The sequence below is a fragment of the Dipodomys ordii genome, unplaced genomic scaffold, assembly GCF_000151885.1.
Source record: "Dipodomys ordii isolate 6190 unplaced genomic scaffold, Dord_2.0 Scaffold215, whole genome shotgun sequence".
Taxonomy (NCBI): Eukaryota; Metazoa; Chordata; class Mammalia; order Rodentia; family Heteromyidae; genus Dipodomys; species Dipodomys ordii.
In genome coordinates this window covers 888,124-914,118 of record NW_012267431.1, presented here as the reverse complement: position 1 = coordinate 914,118, position 25,995 = coordinate 888,124, and the positions used below count along the sequence as shown (strand labels likewise).

General features: G+C 50.8%; 1 protein-coding gene across 4 annotated transcripts in view; it reads right to left on the bottom strand.

Annotated features, from left to right (window-relative positions):
• Positions 1–6,147: 6,147 nt before the first annotated feature.
• The window catches only part of Rbm10 (RNA binding motif protein 10), a 42,024-nt gene continuing 22,176 nt past the window's right edge, over positions 6,148–25,995 (bottom strand). Inside the window, exons 3-24 of one of the 4 annotated variants that reach the window (XM_013035559.1) lie at positions 22,182–22,365; positions 20,187–20,417; positions 17,987–18,056; positions 16,124–16,197; positions 14,635–14,721; positions 12,134–12,194; positions 11,825–12,001; positions 11,262–11,422; positions 11,001–11,098; positions 10,806–10,893; positions 9,999–10,185; positions 9,756–9,895; positions 9,530–9,647; positions 9,350–9,441; positions 9,099–9,263; positions 7,928–8,077; positions 7,767–7,832; positions 7,499–7,687; positions 7,339–7,413; positions 6,748–6,854; positions 6,531–6,660; positions 6,148–6,434 (exon numbers count right to left, since the gene is read on the bottom strand). In XM_013035559.1, coding sequence (XP_012891013.1) covers positions 6,309–6,434; positions 6,531–6,660; positions 6,748–6,854; positions 7,339–7,413; positions 7,499–7,687; positions 7,767–7,832; positions 7,928–8,077; positions 9,099–9,263; positions 9,350–9,441; positions 9,530–9,647; positions 9,756–9,895; positions 9,999–10,185; positions 10,806–10,893; positions 11,001–11,098; positions 11,262–11,422; positions 11,825–12,001; positions 12,134–12,194; positions 14,635–14,721; positions 16,124–16,197; positions 17,987–18,056; positions 20,187–20,417; positions 22,182–22,365 — 2,776 coding nt within the window. In that variant the 3' untranslated portion in view covers positions 6,148–6,308. The remainder of the gene's footprint in view (positions 6,435–6,530; positions 6,661–6,747; positions 6,855–7,338; positions 7,414–7,498; positions 7,688–7,766; positions 7,833–7,927; positions 8,078–9,098; positions 9,264–9,349; positions 9,442–9,529; positions 9,648–9,755; positions 9,896–9,998; positions 10,186–10,805; positions 10,894–11,000; positions 11,099–11,261; positions 11,423–11,824; positions 12,002–12,133; positions 12,195–14,634; positions 14,722–16,123; positions 16,198–17,986; positions 18,057–20,186; positions 20,418–22,181; positions 22,366–25,995) is intronic. The other 3 variants (XM_013035556.1, XM_013035557.1, XM_013035558.1) reach the window with 3 other exon arrangements.

Genomic DNA, 25,995 nt, shown 5'->3' with positions numbered 1-25,995 from the left:
TTTTTTGAGTCCGGTCGTGGGGCCTAAACTCTGGGCCTGGGCGCTGTCCCTCAGCTCTTCAGCTCAAGGCTAGCGCTCTACCACTTCCGGCTTTTTTCTTTTTGCTCATGTGGTGCTGAGGAATCGAACCCAGGGCCTGGAGCATGCAAGGCAAGCAGCTCTACCACTGAGCCACCTTCCCAGCCCCCTGAATTTTTTTTTGTCAGTCATGGGGCTTGAACTCTGGGCCTGGGCACTGTCCCTGAGTTCTTCAACTCAAGGAAAGTGCTCTACCACTTGAGCCACAGCACTACTTCTGGTTTTCTGGTGGTTAATTGGAGATAAGAGGCTCACGGACGTTCTTGCCTGGCTGGCTTTGAACCTCAATCCTCAGATCTCAGCCTCCTGAGTAGCTAGGACTTAAACTTCGAGCCTGAGAACTGTCCCTGAGTTCTTTTGCTCAAGGCTAGCATGCTACCACTTTGAGCCAAATTGCTAATTCTGATTTCTGGTAGTTAATTAGAGATAAGAGTCTCACGGAATTTCCTGCCCAGGCTGGGCGCTGGCTTTGAATGGTGATCCTCAGAGCTCCGCCTCTTGAGTACCTAAGTTTACAGGTATGAGCCACCATCACCTGGCTATGCCTGCCTTTTATTCCGAAATCAGGACCCATAATAGGTTTTTTGTTTTTTGTTCTTTGCCAATTCTGGTGCATGAACTCAGGGCCTGGGCACTGTCACTGAGCCTCTTTGTGCTCAAGTCTAGTGTAGTGCTCTTATCACTTGAGTTATAGCACTACTTCTGGCCTTTTCTGAGTCCTTTTATTGAAGATGAAGAGTTGCATGGACTTTTCTGCCCTGGCTGGCTTTGAACTGAGATTCTAAGATCTCAGTCTCCTAAGTAGCTAGGATTATAGGTGTGAGCCACCAGTGCCTGGCTAGAATAGGATTTTATTTTATTTTATTTTTTTACTTTTTATTTTTTTGGGTCCAGTCGTGGGGCCTGAACTCTGGGCCTGGGCGCTGTCCCTCAGCTCTTCAGCTCAAGGCTAGCGCTCTACCACTTGAGCCACAGAGCCACTTCCGGCTTTTTTCTCTTTGCTTATATGGTGCTGAGGAATCGAACCCAGGGCCTCAGGCATGCAAGGCAAGTGCTCTACCACTGAGCCACCTTCCCAGCCCCTAGAATAGGATTTTAAGCAGGAGAGTCACATAATATATAAAGTCTGTGTGTGTGTGTGTATGTTGGTACCAGGGCGCTTGTACTTAGGGGCTGGGCACTGGCACCCTTCCACTTGAGTCACACCTTCATTTCCAGCTTTTTGGTGATTATAGATAAGAGTTTTGCAGATTTTCCTGCCCAGGCTGCGTTGGAACTGTCATCTTCAGATATCAACACGCTGATTAGCTAGGATTATAGGCGTGAACCACCTGTGCTGACCCCCTGTCAGTGTTGGGTATGGCACCAATGGCCTTGTGCATGCTGCTGGGCTGCTCTGCCACTGATCTCCACCCCCTCCCCCAACACACCAACACAATTATTATTTATATTAATGCTTTTTTATTGTGAAAATACTGTACAGAGGGGTTACAGTTACATAGCAAGGTAATGAGTACATTTTCTATCAAGCATTGCTGCCTCCTCCTTTGTTTGTTTCCCCTTACCATCCTTGCCCTCTCAACCCACCCCCCCTCCACCAAAGTTGTCCAGTTCGTTTTTCGACATAGCATCTTATACATCTCATTGTTGCAATGGGTCCACCTGTATCCCTAAACAATTTGTTTTTTTTTTCCCTTCTCCTCCACAAATTATACCAATATCAAATACAGTGAAAACAGGAGTTATACCGTGGGGGAGGTGAACACAATTATTTTAATAGTAGTAGTCTGGCTGCTGTGCTTGACCAGAGATTTGGAAGCAGAGGAATGAATGGGAAGACAATTCCCAAGACTCTAAGAAGTAATGATAGGATCAGTCTAACATGGTACAAGTGGAGAGGAGAATCCTGGATTGATGTTGAAGCCTGGTAAAAACGCTGAGACATCAGATTTGTGAAACAAAAAGCAAAGTGGAGCCATGGCTGACCCCAGGGGAGTTGTCATCCACTAACATGGTAAATATTTCATCTGGAGCAGATCTGGGGGAGGAGCAGTCTGGGTATGGTCAGGAGTTTGTGTGTGTGTGTGTGTGTGTGTGTGTGTGTGTGTGCTGGTACTGTGGCTTGAATTCAGGGCCTTATTGTGTGTGTGTGTGTGTGTACGTGTGTGTGTGTGTGTGTGCTGGTACTGTGGCTTGAATTCAGGGCCTTAGGCTTTCACGTGGCTTTTCCCCCTCAAGGATGACTTGCGCCAGGCTTCCACTTCTAGGATTTGAACTTTCACAAGCAGAGGAAAGGGCTCACTTGAGGGGAAAAAACCAGCAGGACAGCAAAACCTCTGTGGAGATGGGAAAGTAGACAAAGGGAAGACAACTGGGAAAGTAGGAACAGTTTAGCTTTACTTTGCCTCCAGCAATGAGGGAGAGTGCTTGCTCCTCAGAAGCCTAAAAGGATAGAGTTTCATGTTTTTCTGAACCCTTTATATATTAACCCTAGCCTTCTCTTTCTTTTCTTCCTTCCTTTTCCTTTTCTGCCGATCCTGGGGCTTGAATTCAGGCCCTGGCAATTGACCCCTATCGCTTTTGCTTAAAGCTGGTGCTCTACTTCTTGAACCACAGCTCCACTACCAGCTTTTTTGTTTGACTTAGTACCTTAAAGTATGGTAGGGAGGCCTGGGATATTTTTTGCCAATACTGGAGCTTGAACTCAGGGTGTGGGGGTTGTCTCTTAGGGTTTTTTGTTTGCCCAAGGCATGTGTTCTACCACTTGAGCCACAGCTCTACTTCTGGTTTTCTGGGGACTAACTGATGATGAGTCACACTGATTTTTCTGCCTGGGCTGGCTTTAAACCATGATCCTCAGATCTCTGCCTTCTCTGTAACTAGGATTGCCAGGGCAGGTCACCCTAAGGTGATGCGATATCTGAACCCTTGGATGGCATTGTCTCCTTCAGTATGGACCAGTCCCTCAGCTGTCTGAGGGGCTGTTGGTAGCTCCCCCAGCAGATGTTTTTTTTTTTTCTGTTATCATGGTACCCTCAGCATAAGGTACTGTGGGTTGAATAGGAGGCTCATATACGTGATGCTATCTTCTTAAATTACATTCAGGTGGTATGTGACTGCCATACTGATGCTAACTTCTGTTCCTTCCTTGAGATGGTGTCTGCCTACAAGGACTCTCTCCTGTAAAGTTACTATTCTCCCCCTTCCCCCCCCCCGGAATTAAGTACAGTGAGGCTTCTGTATACATGGGTTCCACATCCACAGATTCAACCATGATGAAAATTTTCAGGAGAAAAATTGCATCTGTACTGAATACACAGACTTTTCCTGTCATCACTCCCTAAATACAGCTGACCCATCTACAGGTGGTAGCATTCACCTTGTATCACATAGACCATGTCACCTAGGGTTGAGTTAAACTTTGCAATAGTTCCTATGCACTTTTCTCAGTTGTGAGGCTTGAACTCAGGGCCTGCATGCTGCTCCTGAGCTTTTCTGTTCAAGGCTTGCAGTTCACCACTTTGAGCCACAGCTCCTTGTCCATTTTTTGGTGGCTAATTGGAGATGAGTCTCACAGACTTTCCTGACAGACTGGCTTAGAACTGTGATCCTCAGGGCTGGGAAGGTGGCTCAGTGGTAGAGCGCTTGCCTTGCATGCCTGAGGCCCTGGGTTTGATTCCTCAACGCCACATAAGCAAACATGAAAAAAGCTGGAAGTGGCGCTGTGGCTCAAGTGGTAGAGCGCTAGCCTTGAGCTGAAGAGCTGAGGGACAGCGCCCAGGCCCAGAGTTCAGGCACCACGAATGGACCCCCCAAACAAAAACAAAAACTGTGATCCTCAGCTCTCAGCCTCCTGTGTAGCTAGGTTTGCAGGCATGAGTCATCGGTGCCCAGCTTCATATTCACTAGGGACTTGAGCACCCAGGGGCTGGGTGCTCCCAACAGATCCCACAGGTTTGCTTCAGCAGTCTTATTATACATCCTGTTGGATATTTCCATCACTTATATACCCATGCGACTAGCACCTTAATCAAAAGTTTCATGAGGAGCTGGGAAGGTGGCTCAGTGGTAGAGCACTTGCCTTGCATGCATGAGGCCCTGCGTTCGATTCCTTAGTACCACATAAGCAAAAAGAAAAAAGCCAGAAGTGGTGCTGTGGCTCAAATGGTAGAGTGCTAGCCTTGAGCTGAATTGCTGAGCAGAGTTCAGGCCCCACAACCGGCAAAAAAAAAAAAAAAAGTTTCATGATTCTCTCTCTGACTGCCACCTTACTACCTTCCCCAAGTAACATCTTCCAACTTCAACCCTCTTCTGCCAACTACCACCATCCACCGGTCCTGATTTGAATGTTCACATAGAATCAAAGTGTATAATCCTTTGGGCCCTAGATAAAGCATAGTTTCCTTCATAGGAGAGCTAGCTTTCCAGAGTGGCTAGGCCACTTTGCATTATAATTGCCAAGATGTGTGTGGTCCTTATTAGTTTCTGATTGTACTCCGGAACTGAAAGGGAATGTTGGGGTTGTCCCTGCTAAAAGGTACATCCATTCTGAGACTCAGGTTCAAGTGGCCTCCTTTATATTGAGTGCCAGTACTGGGCTTCAACTCAAGGCCTGGGCACTGTCCCTTAGCTTTTTCACTCAAAGCTGGAACTTTTATGTGTGTTGATCCTAGAGCCTGAACTCAGGGTCTGGGCGCTGTCCCTGAGCTCTTCTGTTCAAGGCTAGCGCTCTACCACATGAGCCACAGTGCCACTTTCGGTTTTCTGGTTATTTATTGGAGATAAGTCTCCCAGACTTTCCTGCTCTGGCCAGCTTTGAACCGGATTATAGGCGTGAGCCACTGGCACCCCACCCTGAGCTTTTTTTTTTTTCTAAGGCTATTACTCTACTACTTCAGCCACAGGTCCACATTCATCTTTTTTGAGTAGTTAATTGGAGAGGAGTCTCATGGACTTTCTTGTCTGGACTGGCTTCAAACCAGTCTTCAAATCTCAGCTTCCCAAGTAGCTAGGATTACAGGGGTGAGCCACTGGCACCTGGCTGAGGCTGGAACTTTTAACACTTGGAGCCATAACTCTACTTCTGGCTTTTTGGTGCTTAGGTATCTCATGGTCCTGCCCCAGGCTGGCTTTGAACCTCAATCTTCAGACCTCCTTTCTTCACTCTTATTTGAAGTCAGACCATATCATGTCCTTTGTAGCTCTGCCTCCCACATCGGACGTGGTGTGTGTGTGTGTGTTTGATGATATGATGCTTTGACCTGGAAGATTCACACCAAATGCTCTTCCAGCAGCATTTTCTTTCCCTGCCTCCTGTCTCCTAAACCCAGATGTGTGAGCTTGGGTCTGCACGTTCCTAGTCTCAGTTCAGTTCAACTCTCCAGGCCTGGGAGAGAACAGCCTAAACTTCATGCTCTTCTACACCCAGAACCCACAGTTTGCACCAGGGGAATGACATTCTTGTTAACAGCTATGGAGGACAAGGGGTAGGGAGTGGGGCAGGATGAATTTTAATGGTGTCCATCCATGGAGTCATTGCTCATTCCTAGACTGGAAACTTAAAGGCCCAGCCTCTTCTAGCTCTACCTTTCTGGGGTCATCAGCATGTTGAGGGTCTTGGGCTGGGGCCCGAGCACCTGTTGTTTCCTTTTTGAGAGTCTTGCTCTGTAGCCCAGGAACTTGCAGTCCCGCAAAGTGACCAAGTGGTACGTATTTTCTGCAGAAATAGGCATGAGGGCATTGCCCCTGGCTAGGAGCAAGGGAGTGAGTAGTGAAGGCAGGGGGTAGAGATAGGCATTTTCTAGTTTTAGCTCTTACACAGAGAACTGCAAAGCTGATGGTGCTAAATTTTTTGGTATGGTAGGGTCTGTTGGGCCCTGCCAAGGGAGAGGGGCCAATGATGAAGATTTTGTGGATTGGGATGCAGGACAGAAGCCCATGTTCTGGGAACTATCAATACGCCAGACACTGAATGCCACCATTGTCACTCAACTTAGCCTGAGGTCAATCTATGTTTGCATCTCATGTCTATGTGGGTCACAAACCATGCTAGGGCATGAGAAAGAGATGTTAAGACACAGGCTTTTCAGCTTTTATTACAAAAATCATGATCCAGACCAATTTAACTTCCCAACAAAAGTCACCAACTCAAAAATTGACTTATCAGGGTTGGTGGATATTGAGGAGTCTCCCTCAGACCAACCCAACAATCCGTAGTTTCTTGTGGTTGCTCACTGGGTCTCATTGAAGCGGGTCACCATTGTCTTGTGCAGTGTCTCCTTGTAGGATTCCGTTGAGGTAACCCCATAGGAACTGCCCCGAGCACCCAGGCCGGAGCCCCGAACCCGTGTTTGGGCCTGTGTGAGGGAAGTCAGGTTCTGTTAAGGATGGCGGGGAAAGGGGTGCCAGTTGGGGCAGTGCTGGGGACAGGGAATGGGCTCCTGGAGACTCACCTCAATGGGCGTTACAATGCCCTGCTTCTTGCGGCCTAGACCACTGCCCTCTTTCCAGCCCATGGCTTGGAGCATGCGACTGCCAATGTTGTCACTGCCTAGCCCATCCCGAGTGGGTTGCTCAAAGTCCCTGCAAAGAAACAGTGTATAGTGTAAGTGGTCATATCTGTGAGACCCAGGTCCCCCCCTCATCTGGTGTTCTGGTCTGGGCACTCACACAGAGGCTGCAGCCATGCCACCGTACTTCCTCCTCTTGGGCTCTGGTGGCTCTGGGATGCCATATTTCTCCCTGCGTTCTGCTGCACGGTCCCGGTACTTCATTTGCTGTAAAAGTTTGTGTGTGTGTGTGTATACATGAGGTTTCTGCAAACACAGGCATGGATAGGGTGGGGTGGGGTCCCAAGGGTCAGAGTTGGGGAAGAGGCAGCTGGGCACTGGTGGCTGATGCCTGTAATCCTAGCTACTCCAGAAGCTGAGATCTGAGGATCACAGTTCAAAGCCAGCCCAGGCAGGAAAGTCCACGAGACTCATTTCCAGTTAATCACCAGAAACCCAGATGTGGCATTGTGGATCAAAGTGGTAGAGCTCTAACCTTGAGCAAAAGAGCTCAGGGACAGCACCCAGGCCCTAAGTTCAAGCCCTTCAATTGACCAAAAAAATCAACAAAGGAAGGGAAGAGGCCTCACAGGATGGCTGTCAAATCAGATGAACCTGGCTAAGGCACCTGCAGCCCAGCTGCCTGGGTGAATGGGGACCAGGAAGGGAGGGGCAGAAGGGAAGAGCGGCCTGGTAGTGGGTCACACCTCACCTCCATGTCATTCTTTTCCAGTGCCTCAAGCTCATTTTCTGACAAGTGGGCTCGCCGGTGAATCTCAAGGTTTTGCTGCAAGGAGGACAGGGTAGAATGAAACAGCTGGGCTGGGGTGGGCCAGTCTCAGGATACCTTATCAACCATCCCCTGAGGTCACCTTGTGGAGTCCTGAAAGCTGCTGGTGCCGGATGAGCGCCTCCTTGCTAGGAAACTGGCGCCGGCAAAGCAAACAGGCCAATTTCTGCCAGTCTGTAAGCTTTTCCTCCCGCTCAGGACCTCCACGTTCTTGCTCTTCCTCGCTGTCACTCTCTCCACTGTAGGCTGCCACTAGCCCTCGAGGTGGGCTCTGTAGAAGGGGAAGGGTAGACAGATGGTCAATCCGTGCAAGATCGGAAATCCCTGCCCCCTTTTGGCTTCAAACTCACTGGGCGGTCATCACTGGCCAATTTTGGGAGATCCATGCTGGCATGCTGTCTCTCAGCTAGTGCTCCCTGAGGCAGAAGACACAGAGATTTAGGGCTCCCATGCAGGGCCCTAAGGAATAACAAGACTGTTGGAAAGGTGCATCTGGGCAGCTGCAACACACCTTCTTCTCCAGAATGGCATAGCCAGCATCTGCAGTGGCTGACTCTCGTCTTTCATCATCTCGCAGGGAGCTAATAGGCTGGAAGCTGTTTTTAAAGTTTTCTTTTTGCTTGTTGAGACTGCGGGCCCACCGCTCCATATCCTTGGCAATCTAGGGATGAAAGGGGAGGTGAGACTCCCAGGAAAACCCCAAGCTGGGGCTACCAGCTGTGTGGGAAGATCCATAGCCCTTGTAGCAGCTTCAAAGCCATGCTTTTTTAGTGTGAATGGTTGCAAACAAAGGGCTCCTCCTGGCCTCTGGGCTGGGGCTATGGCGCCCTCTTCTGGCAGAACATCCTTTTACAAGTTAATTCCCCAGCTCTCCCAACACAACCTCCTTCAAGATATTACAATAGCATTCCCCAGTTCGCCCAGCCTCAGGGTTTGCAAGGCCCAGGTAGCAGCATTCTGGGCAGAAGGGCAAAAGTCTGTTAGAGAGGCACAAGAAGCAGAGGGCCAGAGGCAGCCAGGCCCACTTCATGTTTCTGTCAAGTCCTTCTCTCTGGTTTCTTCCCTATTCTAACAAGCAAAGCACTCAGTTACATTTATTGTTTCCTTTTTATCTTTTGAAGATGCAAGACTGTATACTTATGTATCTTCTTTTAATTTTTCCTTTTGGTGCCAGAGCCTTTCCCATGTTATACAAGTACTCTACTACTGAGTTACATCCCCAGCCCCTTACGCATCTGTCACTGGAATTTACATCAGCACACTACCATTTTTAGAATTCTCCAGGTTGCTAAGGGAACACAGCACTTGCTTCTAAATGCAGCATCTAAAACTGTTATACTCTTTCTCCACTGAGAGACTCAAGGTCCCTGCCACTACCCACTACAGAACACTGCCCTGGCTCTTTTCCTGCCCACCTTCTGTAGGTCTGTACGAATTCCTCTGGAGTTATGTAATCACCAGTACTGTGAGCATTCTCATAGAGCAAACAGGGCTCACTCACTCAGCTGGCATACGCTTCCTTACAGAGGTGGGCAGTCCAGCTGCGCACCAAGGAGCTTGCCACAACTCAAGAACCTTGTCTGCCTTTAGCAGTTGCTGCCACTGTCCATGCCCCTCCAACCATCCAACCTCCATGAGCAAGAGATGGCAAAGGCTGACATAACACAGGCTTAGGGATTCACCTGTTGGGCTGTCTTGGTCTTGTGCTTTTCTTTCTTTTCTTTGCCCTCCTTCGATGGTGCCCCTGTCTCTTTATGACCATCGGCTGACTGCTCCAGGGCAGGAATGTAGGTCCTTCGTTCCCCATCCCAGTACAGGTACTGCTGGCTTTGCGCATTATAGTAATACTAAGGGAAGGTGTGAAGATGGACCATGAGGGAAGACATATTAAGGGGAGGACCGCACCCCCGCTTGCCTTGAGTTGTCCCATCACCTGAGAGTTGGGGTCATAGTAGAGGCCAGTCTGGGGGTCATAGTAGTAACCAGATGTCTCATCATACTGGTAGGTAGAGACGTCAGGAACAGCTGCAGGAAGGAGAGGCAAGGTAGGTCACACTCCTCCTCCCTGCCTTGTTAAGAAGTCTCCACCCAACCATGGGCCATAGCTACTCACGGTACTGGCTGTAAGAATCTGGGGCATTTGGGCTGGTGGCTGGTGGCAGAGCAGAGCTAGGATGGGTAGGACTTTGGAGCTCTGATTTGAGCACGGCAGGTGATATGATGGTGTATGACTGGTTATGGGGCCAGACAGGGGAACAAGGCTCAGTATCCAACAATGCCACTGTAGCCCACCCAGGATGCCCACCTGCCTCCCCAGCATACCCTTGGGGAGCCCTTACCTGACTGTTGGCAGCAGTACCTTGGCTGCTGCCTGCCTCAGCTGATTGTTGGTAGAGACCAGGGGCAGCACCAGGCTGGCCACGAGAGAAAGCCTGCAGTGACACAGAGTCTGCCCCAGCCTCTAGGGAAGCTTCAGGACCTAGGAAGCACGAAGAGGGAGAAGATGGTTATGAATGCAAGAGCATAGGACCTTGTGCATGGAAACCCCACCAATGGGCTCAGGGAGATTTGGGGGTGCTCACCTGTTCCAGCTGGGTCCCCTTTGCTTCCAGTCATGCCAGGGCCCTTGGTGCCCTTGAGGTAACCATGGGCATACAGGGAGGAGTCTGTGCCCTGGCTTCCTCCATAGCCCTCATCCTGTTGGTAGTAGCTGTAGTCGACGGGCGGCTCCTCGGTGGTGGCCCAGCCACCCTCCCCACCCTGGGAAGCCTGGGGGAGCAGGTGGGAGGGACTCATTAGAAATGGCAGGAGCATGAGGGGAGGAAGGACCTGCTAGAAGCATCTGCCCTACAAGTGGGGCTAGTGTTTCTGCGCGATAGAATAGCATGCAGCTGTGTAAGACAAGTGAGATGTGAGCGCAGCCTGGTGACAAGAGCTAAGCTAAGGGCAGTGGAGGAAGACTGGAGAGAGGACATGGCTCCACAAGTTCCAGGGGTAACACCAGTGTGTGTGGAACACTTGCTGGGCTTCAGATCAAGGCCGCCCCCCCCCACCTACTTCTTTATTCCATTTTCCCAATGTTCTTTCAACCACTTATAATTCTTTTTTGTTCTGGAACATATATACAGATATATCCGAATATCTGTATATATGGGTATATATATATATACATATAATGTATATATATCTATAAACATGTGCATATATGTATACACACACATATATGTACATGAAGGATATATAAAACACTACACCAACTTGGGGCTCAACAGAACAAAGCACCAGACTTGAGAGAGTTGTTCATAAAAGCCCAAGAGGCACCAGGGAAGGGAGCTAGAGAGGGCAGAATGGCAATGGACTAGGGTGTCTAGAGGCAGAGGAGCCAGTACCTGTGAGATGGCCCACTGGGCTGCAGCAATGGCAGTGCTGGCCACAGAGGCAGCATTGATACGACTGCCTTCATTGGAGGCCATGTCCCTGGGGAGGAGGAGAGAGACTGGGAATGAAATAGGAGGCCTCACACTGTGGGTAGGGTGGGAGGAAGGTAAGCTGGAAGGGGACATGGGGGAGGGAGGAGCCCTGACCTCTTAGAACCCTTGGCAAACTCGACGTTGATGGTCTTGCCATCGATGGTGAGAGGTGGGTGCAGGGCCTGCAAAATCTGCAGCAGCTGGGCTGCTTCCTGTGGGTGGAGGGATGGCAAGGACACAAAGGTCAGGCCCGGGGAGGCCCCCGGCTCTATTGCCCCATTTCCAGGCTTGGGGCCGCGGTGGGGGAAGGGTCCCTCCTCCCTACCCAGGGGGCCGGGACACTGGCTGCCCGGCCCCCCCCTGTGCCGCCCTCACCACGATGGTGGAGAGCTGGATGAAGGCGAAGCCTCGATTCAGTTGGGTCTGCTTGTCCTTGATGACACGCACATTGGAGGAGGATAGCACTGCATAGGGTGCTAGGGCCCCCAAGATGGAGTCCATGGTGCTGTGTGGGTTCAGGTTGCGCAAAATGATGGCTGTGGGAAGGGGCGTGGTGTTTCAGTCTGCTCCATGAATGTCTCCCCCCCTCACTTAGTGACTCCCCACTGCTCCTTGTCCTCTGGCCTCCATTCCCATATGCCTGCTTGCTTCCTCTCTATCTCTTCTTCCTAGATGCACTCTGCTTGACAGTACAGGTGTCAACTCACCTGCGGAGAACCTTGCTTAATATACCCCAAAAGTAGGGTTAGAGGGACCATTGCTCCCCTTGTTCTCCCTATTATATGTCTCTCCCCACCCGCCCCCCCCCCACATACCAGACAGACACTCCCTTAAGGATATGAGGACCAGGTCCTGCGCATGACCATTTCTTTAGCCTTAGGAAGCTCAGCCCAGACAACTCAGGGCATGGAGGAAGAAGAAAGGAACAACTGACTCACTGTCGTTGGCGTTCTCGGAGCTTGGCTCTGAGCCCTGTGAGAGAGCCTGGGAGGCCAGCACTCCCTGAGCCTGGTAGGGTTGTGGCAGCGGGAGCAGGCCCTGGCTCAGCTCCCGTCCACCCAGTGGCAGCGCCTGCTGATCCAACCTGGTGCCAAGGGGCAGCTTCTGCTCTGCCTCTGTTCCAGACAGTGGGAGACAGGCTGGTGTCATTGTCCTCCTGCTTCACCAACCCCGAGCAGTGGCCCCTCACCCTTCTCCCCACCTCCATGTCCTGAGGGCTTTAGGGAGGGGGGATGATGGTGTCTCACCTGACTTGGGCACACCGCATTTGAAGCATTTTTCTCGGCGTTTGAAATTCTGGACGCCACACTGTGAGACATAGGCCAAGTGGTAAGAGAGGGTCAGGCCTTTCCAAGGCACCCTCTAAACCTAGACCTACAAGTTCCCTGGTAAACCCCATGGGATAGACAAATGGCCTTCTGGAACTCTGTCACTTCTCAGTCTTGCTTCCTAGAAGTCAGAAACCTTTTGCATGCCCCACTCCTCCTTTATCTTTAGGATTAACTTGAATCCTATTTTTCAGAAAAAATTCTCAGCCTCTAGAGAACTCACCCGGCTTCTACCATGTTTTATCCCTGTTCTAGTTAGGTACTAAAGCAGTGTTTCTGTGCCAGGCCCAGGAAGCCCACATGGCTATATGTGGCTTTTGCCCTGGGGATCTAAGTTAGATGCAGTGTAAACAACAGATTAGTCTGCTGGGACTATGTCTTGATAGGGGTACAAGAGTGGGGAATGGGCCAAGGGAAGTTCAGTTCACTGTGCTAGTCTGCCTAGAAACAAAGAAATCTGACTTGGGAAACCCAGAAGTTTAATGTTGGTTGGGAAGAAACCCTAGTGGAAGGAAGAAGAGATTTTCTGTATGTGTATGTGTGTATGGGGCAAGCAGAGAGGCAGAAGTGATGATGGCTGGGATGAAAAGATGATGCTAGGTAAGGGAAGAACGCATGTGGAAGCTTACAGTTGTTAGGGGTTTAAGCAGAGAGGGAGGGGCGCTGTTTAAGAAAGGCTACAGCTGCAATGTCACACACAGGTAAGGGCAGAAGAGTGGGCAGAATACCAGAGGGCATGCTCTGTGATGTCAGGGTGGTAAAGGGTAAGGATGGACATGAGTAGCAGTAAAGGCAAGGGATGGAAGGTGACATTTCTTTTCTTTTTTTTTTTTGGGTCCGGTCATGGGGCCTGAACTCGGGGCCTGGGCGCTGTCCCTCAGCTCTTCAGCTCAAGGCTAGTGCTCTACCACTTGAGCCACAGCACCACTTCCAGCTTTTTTTCTTTTTGCATATGTGGTACTGAGGAATCGAACTCAGGGCCTCATGCATGCAAGGCAAGCACTCTACCACTGAGCCACTTTCCCAGCCTGGAAGGTGACATTTCTTAGACAGGATCTGGTTACCAAGAGCAACATGGTGCATAAAGGAGGGGAAGGGAGGAGGAGAAGAGAAGGCTGGTTTCAAGGAAAACCTGAAAAATAAGAGGGATAGTGTGGAACTGTCACTTTGTCCCTCTCTCTCCAGATATGCCAGGCACCCGCCTTCTGACAGAATGACAGATGCTGCTTCCCTTGACTAGGCAAGGTGCTTCTCAGAGAGCAGGCAGAGTCCTCCCCTAGCTCTCTGTCTCCTTAGGCTTTAGGATAGACAGATGGTAGTGGGAGGTAGGACTGTGGCTCCTGGGGAAGGCCCGAGGCTACCTCAGAAACTCTTGTTCCCTGTGATCAGGAGAAAGTGTTAGCTAAAGGCTTATCTATGGTTCCACCTCTCTGAGCCTCACCTTCCTCTTAGGAAATATGAAGGCAATCAAAAAAACCCACACAATGTACCCTCCAGGCCCAGGTGAGACGTGGCTGTATCAGGATGGCCTTCAAGGTTGAGTCCCCTGAGCCCTCGGAACATTTTGTGCTTCTGTTCAGTGGCTTTACTGTGTAGAGTGTGGGCCAGGGATCATTTGAAGCATTACCTTCCCATCTCTCATCTTAAAAGAGTGGAGGACAGGCTGGGAATGTGGCTTAGAGGTAGAGTGTTTGTCTAGCATGTATGAAGCCCTGGGTTCGATTTCTCGGTACCACATAAACAGAAAAAGCCAGAAGTAGTGCTGTGGCTCAAGTAGTAGAGTGCTAGCCTTAAGCACAGAGAGGCTCAGGCCCTGAATTCAAGCCCCAGGACTGGCAAAAAAAGAGAGAGTAGAGGACAAGCTGGGTGGTACTGGTGGTGGCTCATGACTATAATCCTAGCTACTCAGGAGGCTGAGACCTAAGGATCACAATTCAAAGCCAGCCTGGGCAGGAAAGTCTGTGAGATTCTTATCTTCACTACACTACCAAAAAGTGGAGGTGTGGCTCAAGTGGTAGAGCACTAGCCTTGAACAAATGAGGCTTAGGGATAGTGGCCAGGCCCTGAGTTCAAGCCCCAGGACTGGCACCAAAAAAAAAAAAATAAAAAGAGTAGAGGACAGTGAGGCAGAGATAGGCCAAGTACCTGGACTATCAAGGCTGACCTGACACATTCTGCAGCCAGCCTGGCTCCTAAGGCAACATCCCACATGTAAGGTTAGGCCTACAGTATCACTAATAAGCTACATACAAGCCTTCTGGGCCACCAGGCAAGGCTACGATTTGTAAGGGCAGAGCCTGGCTGGCTGGGTGCTAGAAAGCCCATCCTCAACACCACACCTACTGGTAGGCCCAGATTGTGAGCTACCCCTGTGGAGCTGCCTCTTTCCATGGCACTCGCCTCCCACCACCTCCCTGTACCTTATTACACAGCCAGTCTTCATTGATCTTGGGCTTGGGGTCGCTGTAGTGCATGGATACCTTCTGGCCCAGGATATTGAGGGAGTGCTGCAGGAAAAAGCAGAGTACAGTGAGGCCCAGGCAGCAGTGCCCCATGCACCGTTTCAGCAAAGGAGAAGAGAGTGAGCGAGCCCTTCAGCTGGATGGATGAGGGACAGGGAACGGAGGGAGGTCGGAGAACGGACGGAGGGAAGAAGGAAGGGAGGGAGGGAAAGCGCCGCAGCTCTCGGGCACAGCTGCTTGCTGCTTTTCCAGGCAGCTTTTCCGGGCACACGCACCCACACGTGAACACACACCACCAGGCACACAGTGCTCGGCTGACCGATGCCTGCCGGACAGAAGGGAGAACCCCCAATTTGGCCCTGACACTGGCAGGCCACACCCAGGGCCAGCACTACATAGGCTATACTTGGGGATGAGGGGGAATGGGGAGGGGAGGGAAAGGAGGAGAGGGCAAAGAAAGAGAGAGTGCGCATGTGCGCTAGTGCTGGAGAAGGGGAAAAAGAAAGCCATATTTAAAGATGGAAGTTCTCGCCATGAGGCCGCCTTCCCAAGGATGGCTGGGCCCAGGGCCCAGGGCACTAGCCTACTGCTCTGCAGAGCTGGCCCCAGGGCTGCTGCTGCTGCTGCCAGGATTGCTCTTTACCACAGCTGCTTTCTCCTCTGATGTTCTAGGGATCAAGTTTGGAGCTGGATGGCCAAGGCAGATCTTTGTATCTGGGGAGGTCCCAAAGCTGCTGGGCTGGGACTCTGTTGCCAGGCTAGGGGAGTGGGCAATCTCTGTGGCTGATTGAGCAGAGCTCCAGGCTGAGAAGGCAGAGGTGGGGCCTCTTATGAATGGAGTGCTGGGGGTGGGGGTAGGGATGGCAAGCAGAGTGAGCCCAGGCTATCAATAAAACTATCACACTTGACTGGAACTTTTGACCAACAGAGCAGTGCTGTCCCTCTGCATGGAACTCAAAGGGCCAAATTCACACGCAGGGAGAGGGCTGACAAAACAAGTCTTGCTAGTTAGCGTGCCAACAGCTCTGTTCCTTGGTGGTGAGATTTCCAGTGGTCCTTCTGACTCTGGTTGACTGGAGGGAGTAGGGAGGTCCCCTTGGGACTCACCTGCCCTCTGGGGTGTGGAAAGCTAAGGCAAATGACCCACTCTGGCAGCTCTTTTCTCTGAAAAGCTCAGCTAGGAGAGGTGGAGGGCAGCACACTAATGCCTGGCAGGAGGAAGGGGGTTGGGGCCAGTGCTGAGCCTGGCTCTGGATGGAAAGCCCACTGGGTAGCGAGAGATGGGAAGAGGAGTCACATGGGAAGTGAGGGTGAGGAAGGGGGAAAGAGGGGATAGTGGGGGTGGGACACAGGGAAGGGATCTGTGTCCATAAGATTCAGGCGATGGGGAGCGCTCGATTATAAAGTAGTATTTGTTTGGGGGGGGGTTCAAGTGCGGCAAAGCAACCTGATTGGCTTCCATCCATCGTGTAGCGTCCTGCAAGTGACTAAACTCGACGAAGGCGAAGCCCCGGCTCTGACCTGGAGACAGCATTCAGATACAGACGCAGTGGGTTAGTCAACAGCTTTGGACACGCGGCGTTCCCGGGGGCGGGACCCGAGGGGAGAGGACCAGGGGCAGAGAGGGAAGGGGGAAGAGGAGAAAGGAAGAAAGGAAGAGAGAAAAAAGCAATGAGAGATAAAGAGGGGGGGAGGGGAAGGAGAAGGGGAAGGGAAAGAAGAAAGGGAAGAGGTATGGTAGACAAGGTAGGTGGCCAGGAAGGACAGTAAAAAGGGAAGGCAGGAGGGAGGAAAACAGAGTAGGAGAAAGATCTGAGTAGAGGGAGAGTCACACCCCAACTGAGCAGAGGTGGGGCTCAGGCAGTCCTGTCTAGACAGCCTGGGGTGACAGAAGTAGCTAGGAGAAAAAGGATGTAAGGAGGTCTGTCTCCAGAGGAGGGGGTAAAGGCGGGCTTCTGACTCCACACTAGCTACAAATAACTCAAGGGCAGGTGCAGCTCAAGGCCAGAAGTGCCTAGAAAGATACCTGGAGCAATTGTTTAATCAAAGGAACAGAAGAGAATCCAGGCTAAGCTGGTCTGTTATAGGGCCCCTGGTGCATAGGAAATAAGGAACAACCCAATCTCAATCTAACCAGAGTGCAGGGGTCGGGTAGTAGGCCTGACTAGAGAGCTGCTCCAGGGCCACAGAGGGGAGAGTACAGCCACCTACATCCAGGTCCTCCTAGATAGGAGAATGGTGGACAGAATTGGCAGGAGGATCTTAGATGTGAGAACTAGGGGGTGTCCGGGAGAAGTGTCCAGGGCCACCAAGAGGCCATACTTGGGGGATGACTCCTTGCAGGAGTAACCCATAGTCTGTCAGCGAGAGCAAACTATATGCCGAAAGATTTCTGGCTTGGCCAGGACTAGGAAAGGAAAAGGAATTTGGGCTGAGGGCTCAGGAAAGCATCTCCCTTCAGAGATGAGTAGAGGGAGGCTTTGGATGTTGCAGGTCTTGGGGGAAAGCCTGATCTATAAGAATCGCTGTTCGGATATACAGGGGATAGAGTGGTCTAATCCGCTGTTAGCATATACAGGGGATAGAGTGGTCTAATCAGAGGGAGAGGGACAGACAGTGAGAGAGAGGCAGGCAGAGAGAGATATATGGGAGGAAGGAGGGAGGAAGGAGAGATGGAGGAGGTATAGGGAGGAAAGAAACTGAGATGGAGAGAGAAGCCCAGGCAGAGTGAGGCCCCACTGTGCCTGCCTTGGGAAGCCTGGGCAGAGGTCCTGCAGAGACAACTCCCCCACCCTTCTAACCTCAGGCCAGCTCCAAGCAGCCTGCAAAAGGGAAGGAGGGAAGGAGGGAGGGAGGAAAAGAGGGGGGAGGTAGGGAAAGAAGGGGTAGGCTTTGGATGAGAGCCATCCCCTGTCTTTCCCTCTTAGGACATAGGAGTGGGTCCATGTCAGAACTACATTTTGGTCAGAGGCTGTTGCCAGAAAAAAAATGTGGAGAGCAAGGGGCAGAAGAAGGAGGAGAGAGAAAGGAGTATGCTGGGAGGGGGTCACCTATTCAGATCCTGAGACCCAAAGAGGAAGCCTGGCCCTGGCCCTGGTCCTGCCCCCAGGGAGTGCTCACTCCCCTCCCTGTCACCCCTCATAGAGGCTATTGGAGTTGTGACAGTAGGGGAAGGGGAGAAAAGGGTACCCTCAAGCTGCCCATTCCCAGCTGTGTTGGGAAGGCAGGGAAAGGAGGCTGAGGGAGAGATAGAGGCAGATTTGGAGACTGAGGCTGGCCAGTGGAGAGGGTACTGGGAACGAAAGCTCACCTGATGATTTGTTCCTCATCAGCCGGACTTCCCGGGCTTGTACACCGTGGGACTGCAGCTGGCCACGGATCTGTACGGGGAGATAGAGTACAGGGGGCTCAGCAAAGGGGATGGATGGATGGGTGAGGCGCCTGGAGGCCTCTGAACCTTGGGGGACCATGGGCCACACCCACCTATACCATCTTCTTTGCATCATCTTTCAGAGTGACAACAGCCTCATCCCCAAGGAATGTGCACGTGGACATACACACACACACACACACACACACACCTCCTCTGCAACTTTCAGAGTGACAACAGCCTCATCCCCACACCAGTACTCAGCCTTGGCCTCCAGCCCTGGACTTGCAGAAAGTGAGTCGAATGAAGATAGGGACACAGTGCAGGGTAAAGAATGGCAGTGAGATGACCCAAAGGGTACAGAGAAAACAGGAGAACAAGTGAGCTGCCAAGTCAAGAAGGATGGGCAGTGGAGGTAGGACAAGGAGACAGTGGCAACTATGAAGCAGGGAAAGCTGGAGTGAGACTTGACCCTTTGCAAAGGGATTGCCCCCTCTCCTGGCTTGTAGCCAAAGACCCCATGATACAAAGAGCAAGCTAGAGAGGACAAGAGCCCGAGCAAATCCCAGCCGCACGTTCTAGGCCATGAGAAGAAGAGGAACTAAAGGTGGAGATTTGGCAAGTATGACTGAGTGAACCTTGAGTAAATGGCCAGGACACTCAGGACCAAGCAAGGGCAGCATCTCTAGGTTGGTGGTGCCTCTCATGGAGGATGTGTGTGTGTAAAACTTATGCTGAGAGCTCTTGGGGAGGAGTCTTTAGGCCTCTGAGCCTCAGTTTCCTCATTGAGTTCAATGACAGGAAATTAGCCTTATACACATATCCACACAGAATGATGAAAAGGAAAGATGTACAGATGAGCTTATCAGAGTTTAAAAACACTTATGGATAGCTGAGGAAACAGCAAGAATGTGGGCTCTTGGGTCCAGCTGCCCAGATTCAGACCTCAACTTCTCTTTGCTACCTGCTGTCTGTATGACATGGGCCAAGTCCTTTCACTGCTTGGGATTGGTGGGAGTGACTACAAAGAATACCTTCTCAGCAAGGCCTCAGTGAGGATTCAATCAGACCTGGCATGTGGCTCACCCTGCCATAAATCCTCCAGCGACGGTTGACCCTTAACAGGGCAGGAGAGCCAGACTTCACAAGGCCCCCGCATAACAAGGCAGGCCTGTTACTGTCACAGATTGGACAGCCTGCAGATGACAGAGGAACACTGCTCGGAGAACTCGCAGAAGTGGAGGGCATCAAGAAGAAGGCTACTAGGCAGGACTTAACCTGGTAGTCCTCTCAGGAACTTAAAGTGGCTTATTATGACACGCCCATATGAGAGCAAATAGGAGAAAAGGGAAGATGGAAGGGAAAGAATGTCATAAAGGCAAACAGGGTGGGACAATGGTAAGTAGCCACTCAAGGTATTGTGGTCTGGCCAATGAAAAGAGTCCATACTTATGGGCTAGGATTATAGCTTAGTGGTAGAGTGCTTGCCTAGCATTCATGAAGCCCTGGGTTTGATTCCTCAGTACCACATAAAGAGAAAAAGCCAGAGGTGGTGCTGTGGCTCAAGTGGTAGAGTGCTAGCCTTGACAAAAGAAGCTCAGGGAGAGTGTCCAGGCCCAGAGTTCAAGCCCCAGGACTGGCAAAAAAAAAAAAAGCCCATACTTCTGACAAAAGAGGGGGGTGGGAAGAGACAGGAATTCCAGAAAATACCATGGGCCCCTGAGTCCTTGCTCCCCTCATCCCACCACCCACCCCCACCATGGCCCTCTGCCACTCAAAATTGCCAGTACTGGGCCTGCTAAGGACTTGGCCCTTGATCCACACGTGTAGAAGAATGGAATTCAATGGAATGTGCAGGAGGGAAGATCTTTTCTCTCAGGCAGCTGCCAGCCACCCTGCAGCTGTTGCCACATGGGCCAAGCTGGCCTCTATCTGACATACTTCCTTCCCAGACCCAGAGCTGATGGAAGCCTGCACAGAGGATGGACAGAACTGAGTGACAGGAGCTGGTGGGGAGAAGGGAAGGAAGGTGCTAAGGTTGAGGGAGTGAGGGAGGGGTGGGGAGAGTTAAGGGCCCTGGAGGAGACCCAGCCTGGCCTCCTTGCACTGCTGCTTGCCCAGAGCCATGGGGGACACGTACGTCATCCTCAGTGGCTGCCTGTGGCAGCATCCTCAGCATGACGATGTTACTGGCCTTCTCCTCCTCCTCCTCCTCCTCATCCTCCTCCTCCTCCTCCCCTTGCTCGGTCCGATAGTCCTGGTCCCGATAGTCGCCGTCTCGGGGGAAGCCCGGCGGGCCCGTGGGGCTGTGCCTGTGCCGCCTCCGCCGCCTACGCTGAGTCTCGGAGCCCGGGGAGGCCTCGTAGGAATCCTGGCCGACAGAATGAGATGGGAGACACCAGACGGGCAGTCAGTCTGGACAGGCCTAGAGCCTGGCCGCTGGCTCTCTGAGGCAGGCAGGCTCTGAAAGCCAGGGGTGGGCGGGCTCCGGCTAAAGCCTCAGGTAGGCAGGGTGGGTAGGCCTTGAACTGCAACCCTTTGCAGGGTCGGAAATACTCCAGGGGATGTTTTGGGGGAGGGAGGCTGCTTTCAAGGTATGTGCTATGGACGTGGAGGAGGAATTCCCAAAGGCAGGTGACAACACAGCATAAATCTCTTTGGGACAAGTGGCTTGAGGTCAGGACTGGACTCTGTTCTCGACAGGTCTCCTCTTCCTCCCTTGCCTGCTCAGCTGGTATGTGTACAATTGTTCCCTGTGCCACTGAGGGCTACCTATGTTTTTTTGCATGGCATGGTTTGGGCCCTGCAACCAAAGTGGAAGCATAGGTATGGGCCCAGAGGTGTCAGGAGGTCCAGCCATGGTGCTCCCCATTTGTTCCCGTTCCTCAGCTCTAGCCGGGGGCCACTGTCACTACCAGTTTCCTTCAAAACAGGCTGTGGCTGCTGTCTTACATACCTATGCGAAGACTAAGCAGGCTAGGCCTGGGCTGAAGCCCTTCCACCTATATACAGTAGGACTGGAGCCAGATAGCTAGGTACTTCTCTCCCACACTTGCCAGAGGTCTTTCTCAGAGCCCACTGGGTGACCAGAGATAGCTCAACAGCCACCACCACAGAAACATGGATGCCTGTAGCTCCTGGCTCCCAACCAAAGTTGGTAGTTCACCACAGTCTGCTCTCTGGAAAACTGAGGGTAGCTTAACCTGCTCCCCACAGGGTTTGGACTTGTAAAAGAGGACCTATTCGAAGCTGGGCTCTGGTGGCTCACCCGTGTAATCCTAGCTACTCAGAAAGCTTACATTTGAGGATTGAGGTTCTAGCCAGCCCAGGCAAACAAATCTCCAATACATCAGCAAAATGCCAGAAGTAGAGGTATGGTTCAAGTGGTAGAATACCAAACTTGAGCAGAAGAGCTGAGCGGAGAGCAAGATGCCCTGAGTTCAAGACAATAACAGCACAAAGAGTACTTTTTGTACCTTTGTAAGCAGGAGAGCTGCTTGCCTGGCTTGAAGAGGACCCTGACTGTGCCTGAAAATGGGGTCCCCCTCAGGCAAGGCTACATCTTCCCCTTAGATGTGGGCTCCCTGATGCTAAGCATTATGCTTCATACCTCAGGCTAAGGCTAGCTAGCTACCCCATAGGGACTGTGGATCTCCCACAGATCTTTTCCTTCCTGTCTACCTAAGGGGGCTCTGCCAATACTAGGAATGCCCATGACTAGCCTCCCACAGCTGCTTAGCTTAGTGATACCCAGTCTCCGGGTTGTCCTCCCAGCCCCATACGTCGGATCATATAGAACAGATTCTCTTCGCCTGAGTTCCTTAAATTGGTGGGGAGTAGGCAGTATAGGGCTTGCAGTGAACTATAGGCCAAAACTGAACAGGGAAGAAGGGAAAGAAGTGTTGGCCAGGAGCCCTCAGAAATACAGAGGCAAGCGTGTGGAAGCCAGGAGACCCGACTCTGGAGAGGAGCCCTCAGAGAAAGGGGGAGGGGATAGAACCATCCAGGTGAGGCAAAGCCACTGAGCAGGCAAAGGCACAGGAACAGGATGGGCACTCACTGTCTGCACCTGGTGTTGCAGTGAGATATACAGGCCCTTCAGGAACACTGCCCCCAGGCTTGGCTCTGCCCTCACCTCTGCACTCTGCTCCTCTGATGAGTCATCATAGTCGTGTTTGCTCTCCTGGCTGCCGTATTCTCGGGGGTATGAACGGTAGTCCATGTCCCGGTAGTCATGGTCTCGGCTGCGGTTTTCTCCTCCATCATCCTGAGATCGATCAGTGGCTCCATAACGGCCAGTCCTGTCACCACGACCACCCCTAAGGAAAGAATAATAGGATTCAAGGCTGTACTTTCTTGAAAATTGCAAGAGGCATGGGTTGTCTCACCTTTCCCCACCCCATACCCCATGCTCTGGTTCCATAGTCCCACTCCTCAGCAGGGACCCTGAAAACCACATCACACAGCATGGGCTGACTGTTCCATTGATCTCAAAGCCAATCATCTCCTTTCCACATACCCCCCCCACCCCATCTCTTTGATCTACCACACATCAGGCATGGCCTCCTACTGGTATCCTTCTTAGTACCCCAAATCCCAAGTGTGAGGGTTGGCTAAGGCAAAGCCAATCAACCCAATCATGAAATGCCCTTCCGTAGCATCCTGGTGGTTTTCAGATAAACTACTCAAATGTAGCTAGGGTGCTATTGGCATACGCTTATAATCCTATGAGACTGAGAACTGAGGATCTTGGTTCAAAGCTAGCCTGGGGCATACTTATGTACAATTAACCACCAAAAAGCCAGAAGTGGGGCTATGGCTCAAGTAAACACCAGCCTTGAGAGAAAAGGCTAAGGGACAGTGCTGAGACTCTGAATTCAGGCCCCAGTATGGACACACAGTACTAGTATTCACACACACACACCCCACCCCAAGCAGGGTGCTAGTGGCTCATACCTGTAATACTAGCTACTCAGGAAGCTAAAATCTAAGGATTAAAGTTTGAAGCCAGCCTGGGTAGCAAAGTCCCTGAGAATCTAATCTCCAATTAACCACCAGCACTAGTTTTGAACACAAAATCTGAGGGACAGAGTCTAGACCCTGAGTTCAAGCCCCAGGACTAGTGGACACATGCATGCATGCATATATGTGCACATACACATACACTGAAATGTGGGCCTGCAGGGTTTGACCCCCGATGACTTCTCCCTGCACTCCGAATTGTGTAGGCCACCCTGCCTGTTTAAGTCAACTTACTACTACTGACACTCATTTACTGCAATAATTATAAAACAATTGTCTCAGAGTTTATTTAATATTAGCTTATTTGAGGATTAAAACATTATTATGGGCACTGGTGGCTAAAGGAGGCTGAGATCTGAGGATCATGGTCCCAAGACAGCCCAGGTTGGAAATTTCATGAGACTCTTATCTCCGAGTAACCACCAAAAAACTGGAAGTAGAGCTGTGGCTCAAGTGGTAGAGTGCTAGCCGTGAGCAAAAATGCTCAAGGATAGCACCTAGCCCTTGAGTTCAAGCCCCAGGACTGGCACAAAAACAAAATAACAACAGGGGCTGGGAAGGTGGCTCAGTGGTAGAGTGCTTGCCTTGCATTCATGAGGCCCTGGGTTCGATTCCTCAGCACCACATAAGCAGAAAAAGCTGGAAGTGGTGCTGTGGCTCAAGTGGTAGAGCACTAGCCTTGAGCTGAAAAGCTGAGGGACAGTGCCCAGGCCCAGAGTTCAGGCACCATGACTGGCAAAAAAAAAAAAAAACACCAAAAAACCAAAAACCAAAAACCAAAACAAAACAAAAAAAAGCAAAATGGATTCAGCCAAAGTAAAGTGGCTGAAACCTGTAATCCTAGCTACTTGGTTTCTTTTTTTTTTTTTTAATTTTTTTGTCAGTCGTGGGGCCTGAACTTTGGGCCTGGGTGCTGTCCCTCAGCTCTTCAGCTGTAGACTAGCGCTCTACCACTTGAGCCTCAGCCCCACTTCCAGCTTTTTCTGCTTATGTGGTACTGAGGAACTGAGGGCCTCAACCATACAAGGCAAGCACTCTACCACTGAGCCACTTCCCAGCCCCAATCCTAGCTACTTGGGAGGCTGAGATCTAAGGATGGAGGTTTGAAGCCAGCCTAGGCAGGAAAGCAGAAAAACCCATGAGGCTCTTATCTCCAATTAGTCACCAAAAAGCCAATGTGGAACTGTGACTCAAGTGGTAGTGTACTGGCCTTGAGTAAAATAGCTCAGGGACTATGCCTAAGCCCTGAGTTCAAGCCCCAAGACAAAAACAAACAAACAAAAATAACCAAGCAATTACAACAATAACAACAACACAAAACTATAAGAGAAACTTGAGCTAGGAGTTCAGGGACAGTCCTGGATTTGACCCTCAGCACTGTAAAGAAAATTGTTGTTTGCAGTAGGCTCTCATTCACTGAACCCCAGTTGAAGGAGAAGAAGAGTAAGTAAAGCCTCTATACCATGGCCCACATAATCCACTAGTAGTAAACTACTCAGCAAACACCTGACTACAAAAGTTTACAATAGTGAGCCCTCTACTGGAGAGTTGAAAAAACCCAATCGTTACAGGCCGGGTATTGTAGAGCTTGGAGAAACTACCTATTATCAGAAATCACTAAACTACTGAATTACAAGCTCCCTTTCCAGTGCTTATGACCTCAGAACAGATCTGTGCTTCCAAGCATAGCTACCAGTGCTTTTGGGAGGCAAGTGAGGCTTATCAGGTTGACATATTTATTTTTGGCCAGTTCTGGGGCTTGAACTCAGTGCTTGGGTACTCTCTGTGAGCTTTTTTTGCTCAAGACTAGCATTCTACCATTTGAGGCAGAACTCCACTTCTGGATTTTCTGGTGCCTAACTGGAGATGAGTCTCATGGATTTTCCTGACTGGGCTGGCTTCAAATCCCCACCCTCAGATCTCAGCTTCCTGAGTAGCTAGGATTACATGCATGAGCCACCAATGCCTGACTTGGTTGATCTTTTTGAAGACATCAACCTGTGTGCTATCCATACAAACATGTAATAATTATGGCAAAAGACATGCAGCTAGCAGGTCATATATTTGAAAAATGTGCTTAAGAATCCACCATGATGGGAAACATTTTGTTTTTTGTTTTGTTTTTTGCCACTCCTAGGGCTGGAACTCAGGGCCTGGGCACTATCTCTGAGCTTCATTTGCTCAAGGCTAGCACTCTACCACTTGAGCCACATTACCACTTCCGGTTTTCTGAGTGGTTTATTGGAGATAAAAGTCTCACAGTCTTTCCTGCCAGGGCTGGCTTTGAACCACGATCCTCAGATCTCAGCCTCCTGAGTAGCTAGGATTACAGGCGTGAGCCACTGACGCCCGGCCTGTATGTGAATTTTTAATATAAATGTGGGAATGTGAAACATTAATGAAATTTAAAAAGTATCAGTAAACAAGTTTCAGCAATTCAACTTTAAAGAACTGTTAAAATTTTCAAGCTGGGAGCTGGTGGCCTGTAATCCTAGCTACTCAGGAAGGTGAGATCTGAGGATCGAGGTTCAAAGCCAGCCCAGGCAGGAAAGTCTGTGAGACTTTACCTCTAAAAACTACCAGAAAACTGGAAGTGGCGCTGTGGCTCAAGTGGTAGAGCACTAGCCTTGAGCTGGAGATCTCAGGAACTGCACACAGGCCCAGAGTTCAAGCCCCATGACCAACAGACAAAAAAAAAATTTTGCTGGACCAAATGCCAGGACTAGGATTTAAAAAAAAATTACATTTCTAGGCCAGGCGCTGGTGGCTCACGCCTGTAATCCTAGCTACTCAGGAGGCTGAGATCTGAGGATCACGGTTCAAAACCAGCCCGGGCAGGAGAGACCGTGAGACTCTTATCTCCAATAAACCACCAGAAAACCGGAAGTGGCGCTGTAGCTCAAGTGGTAGAGCACTCGCCTTGAGCT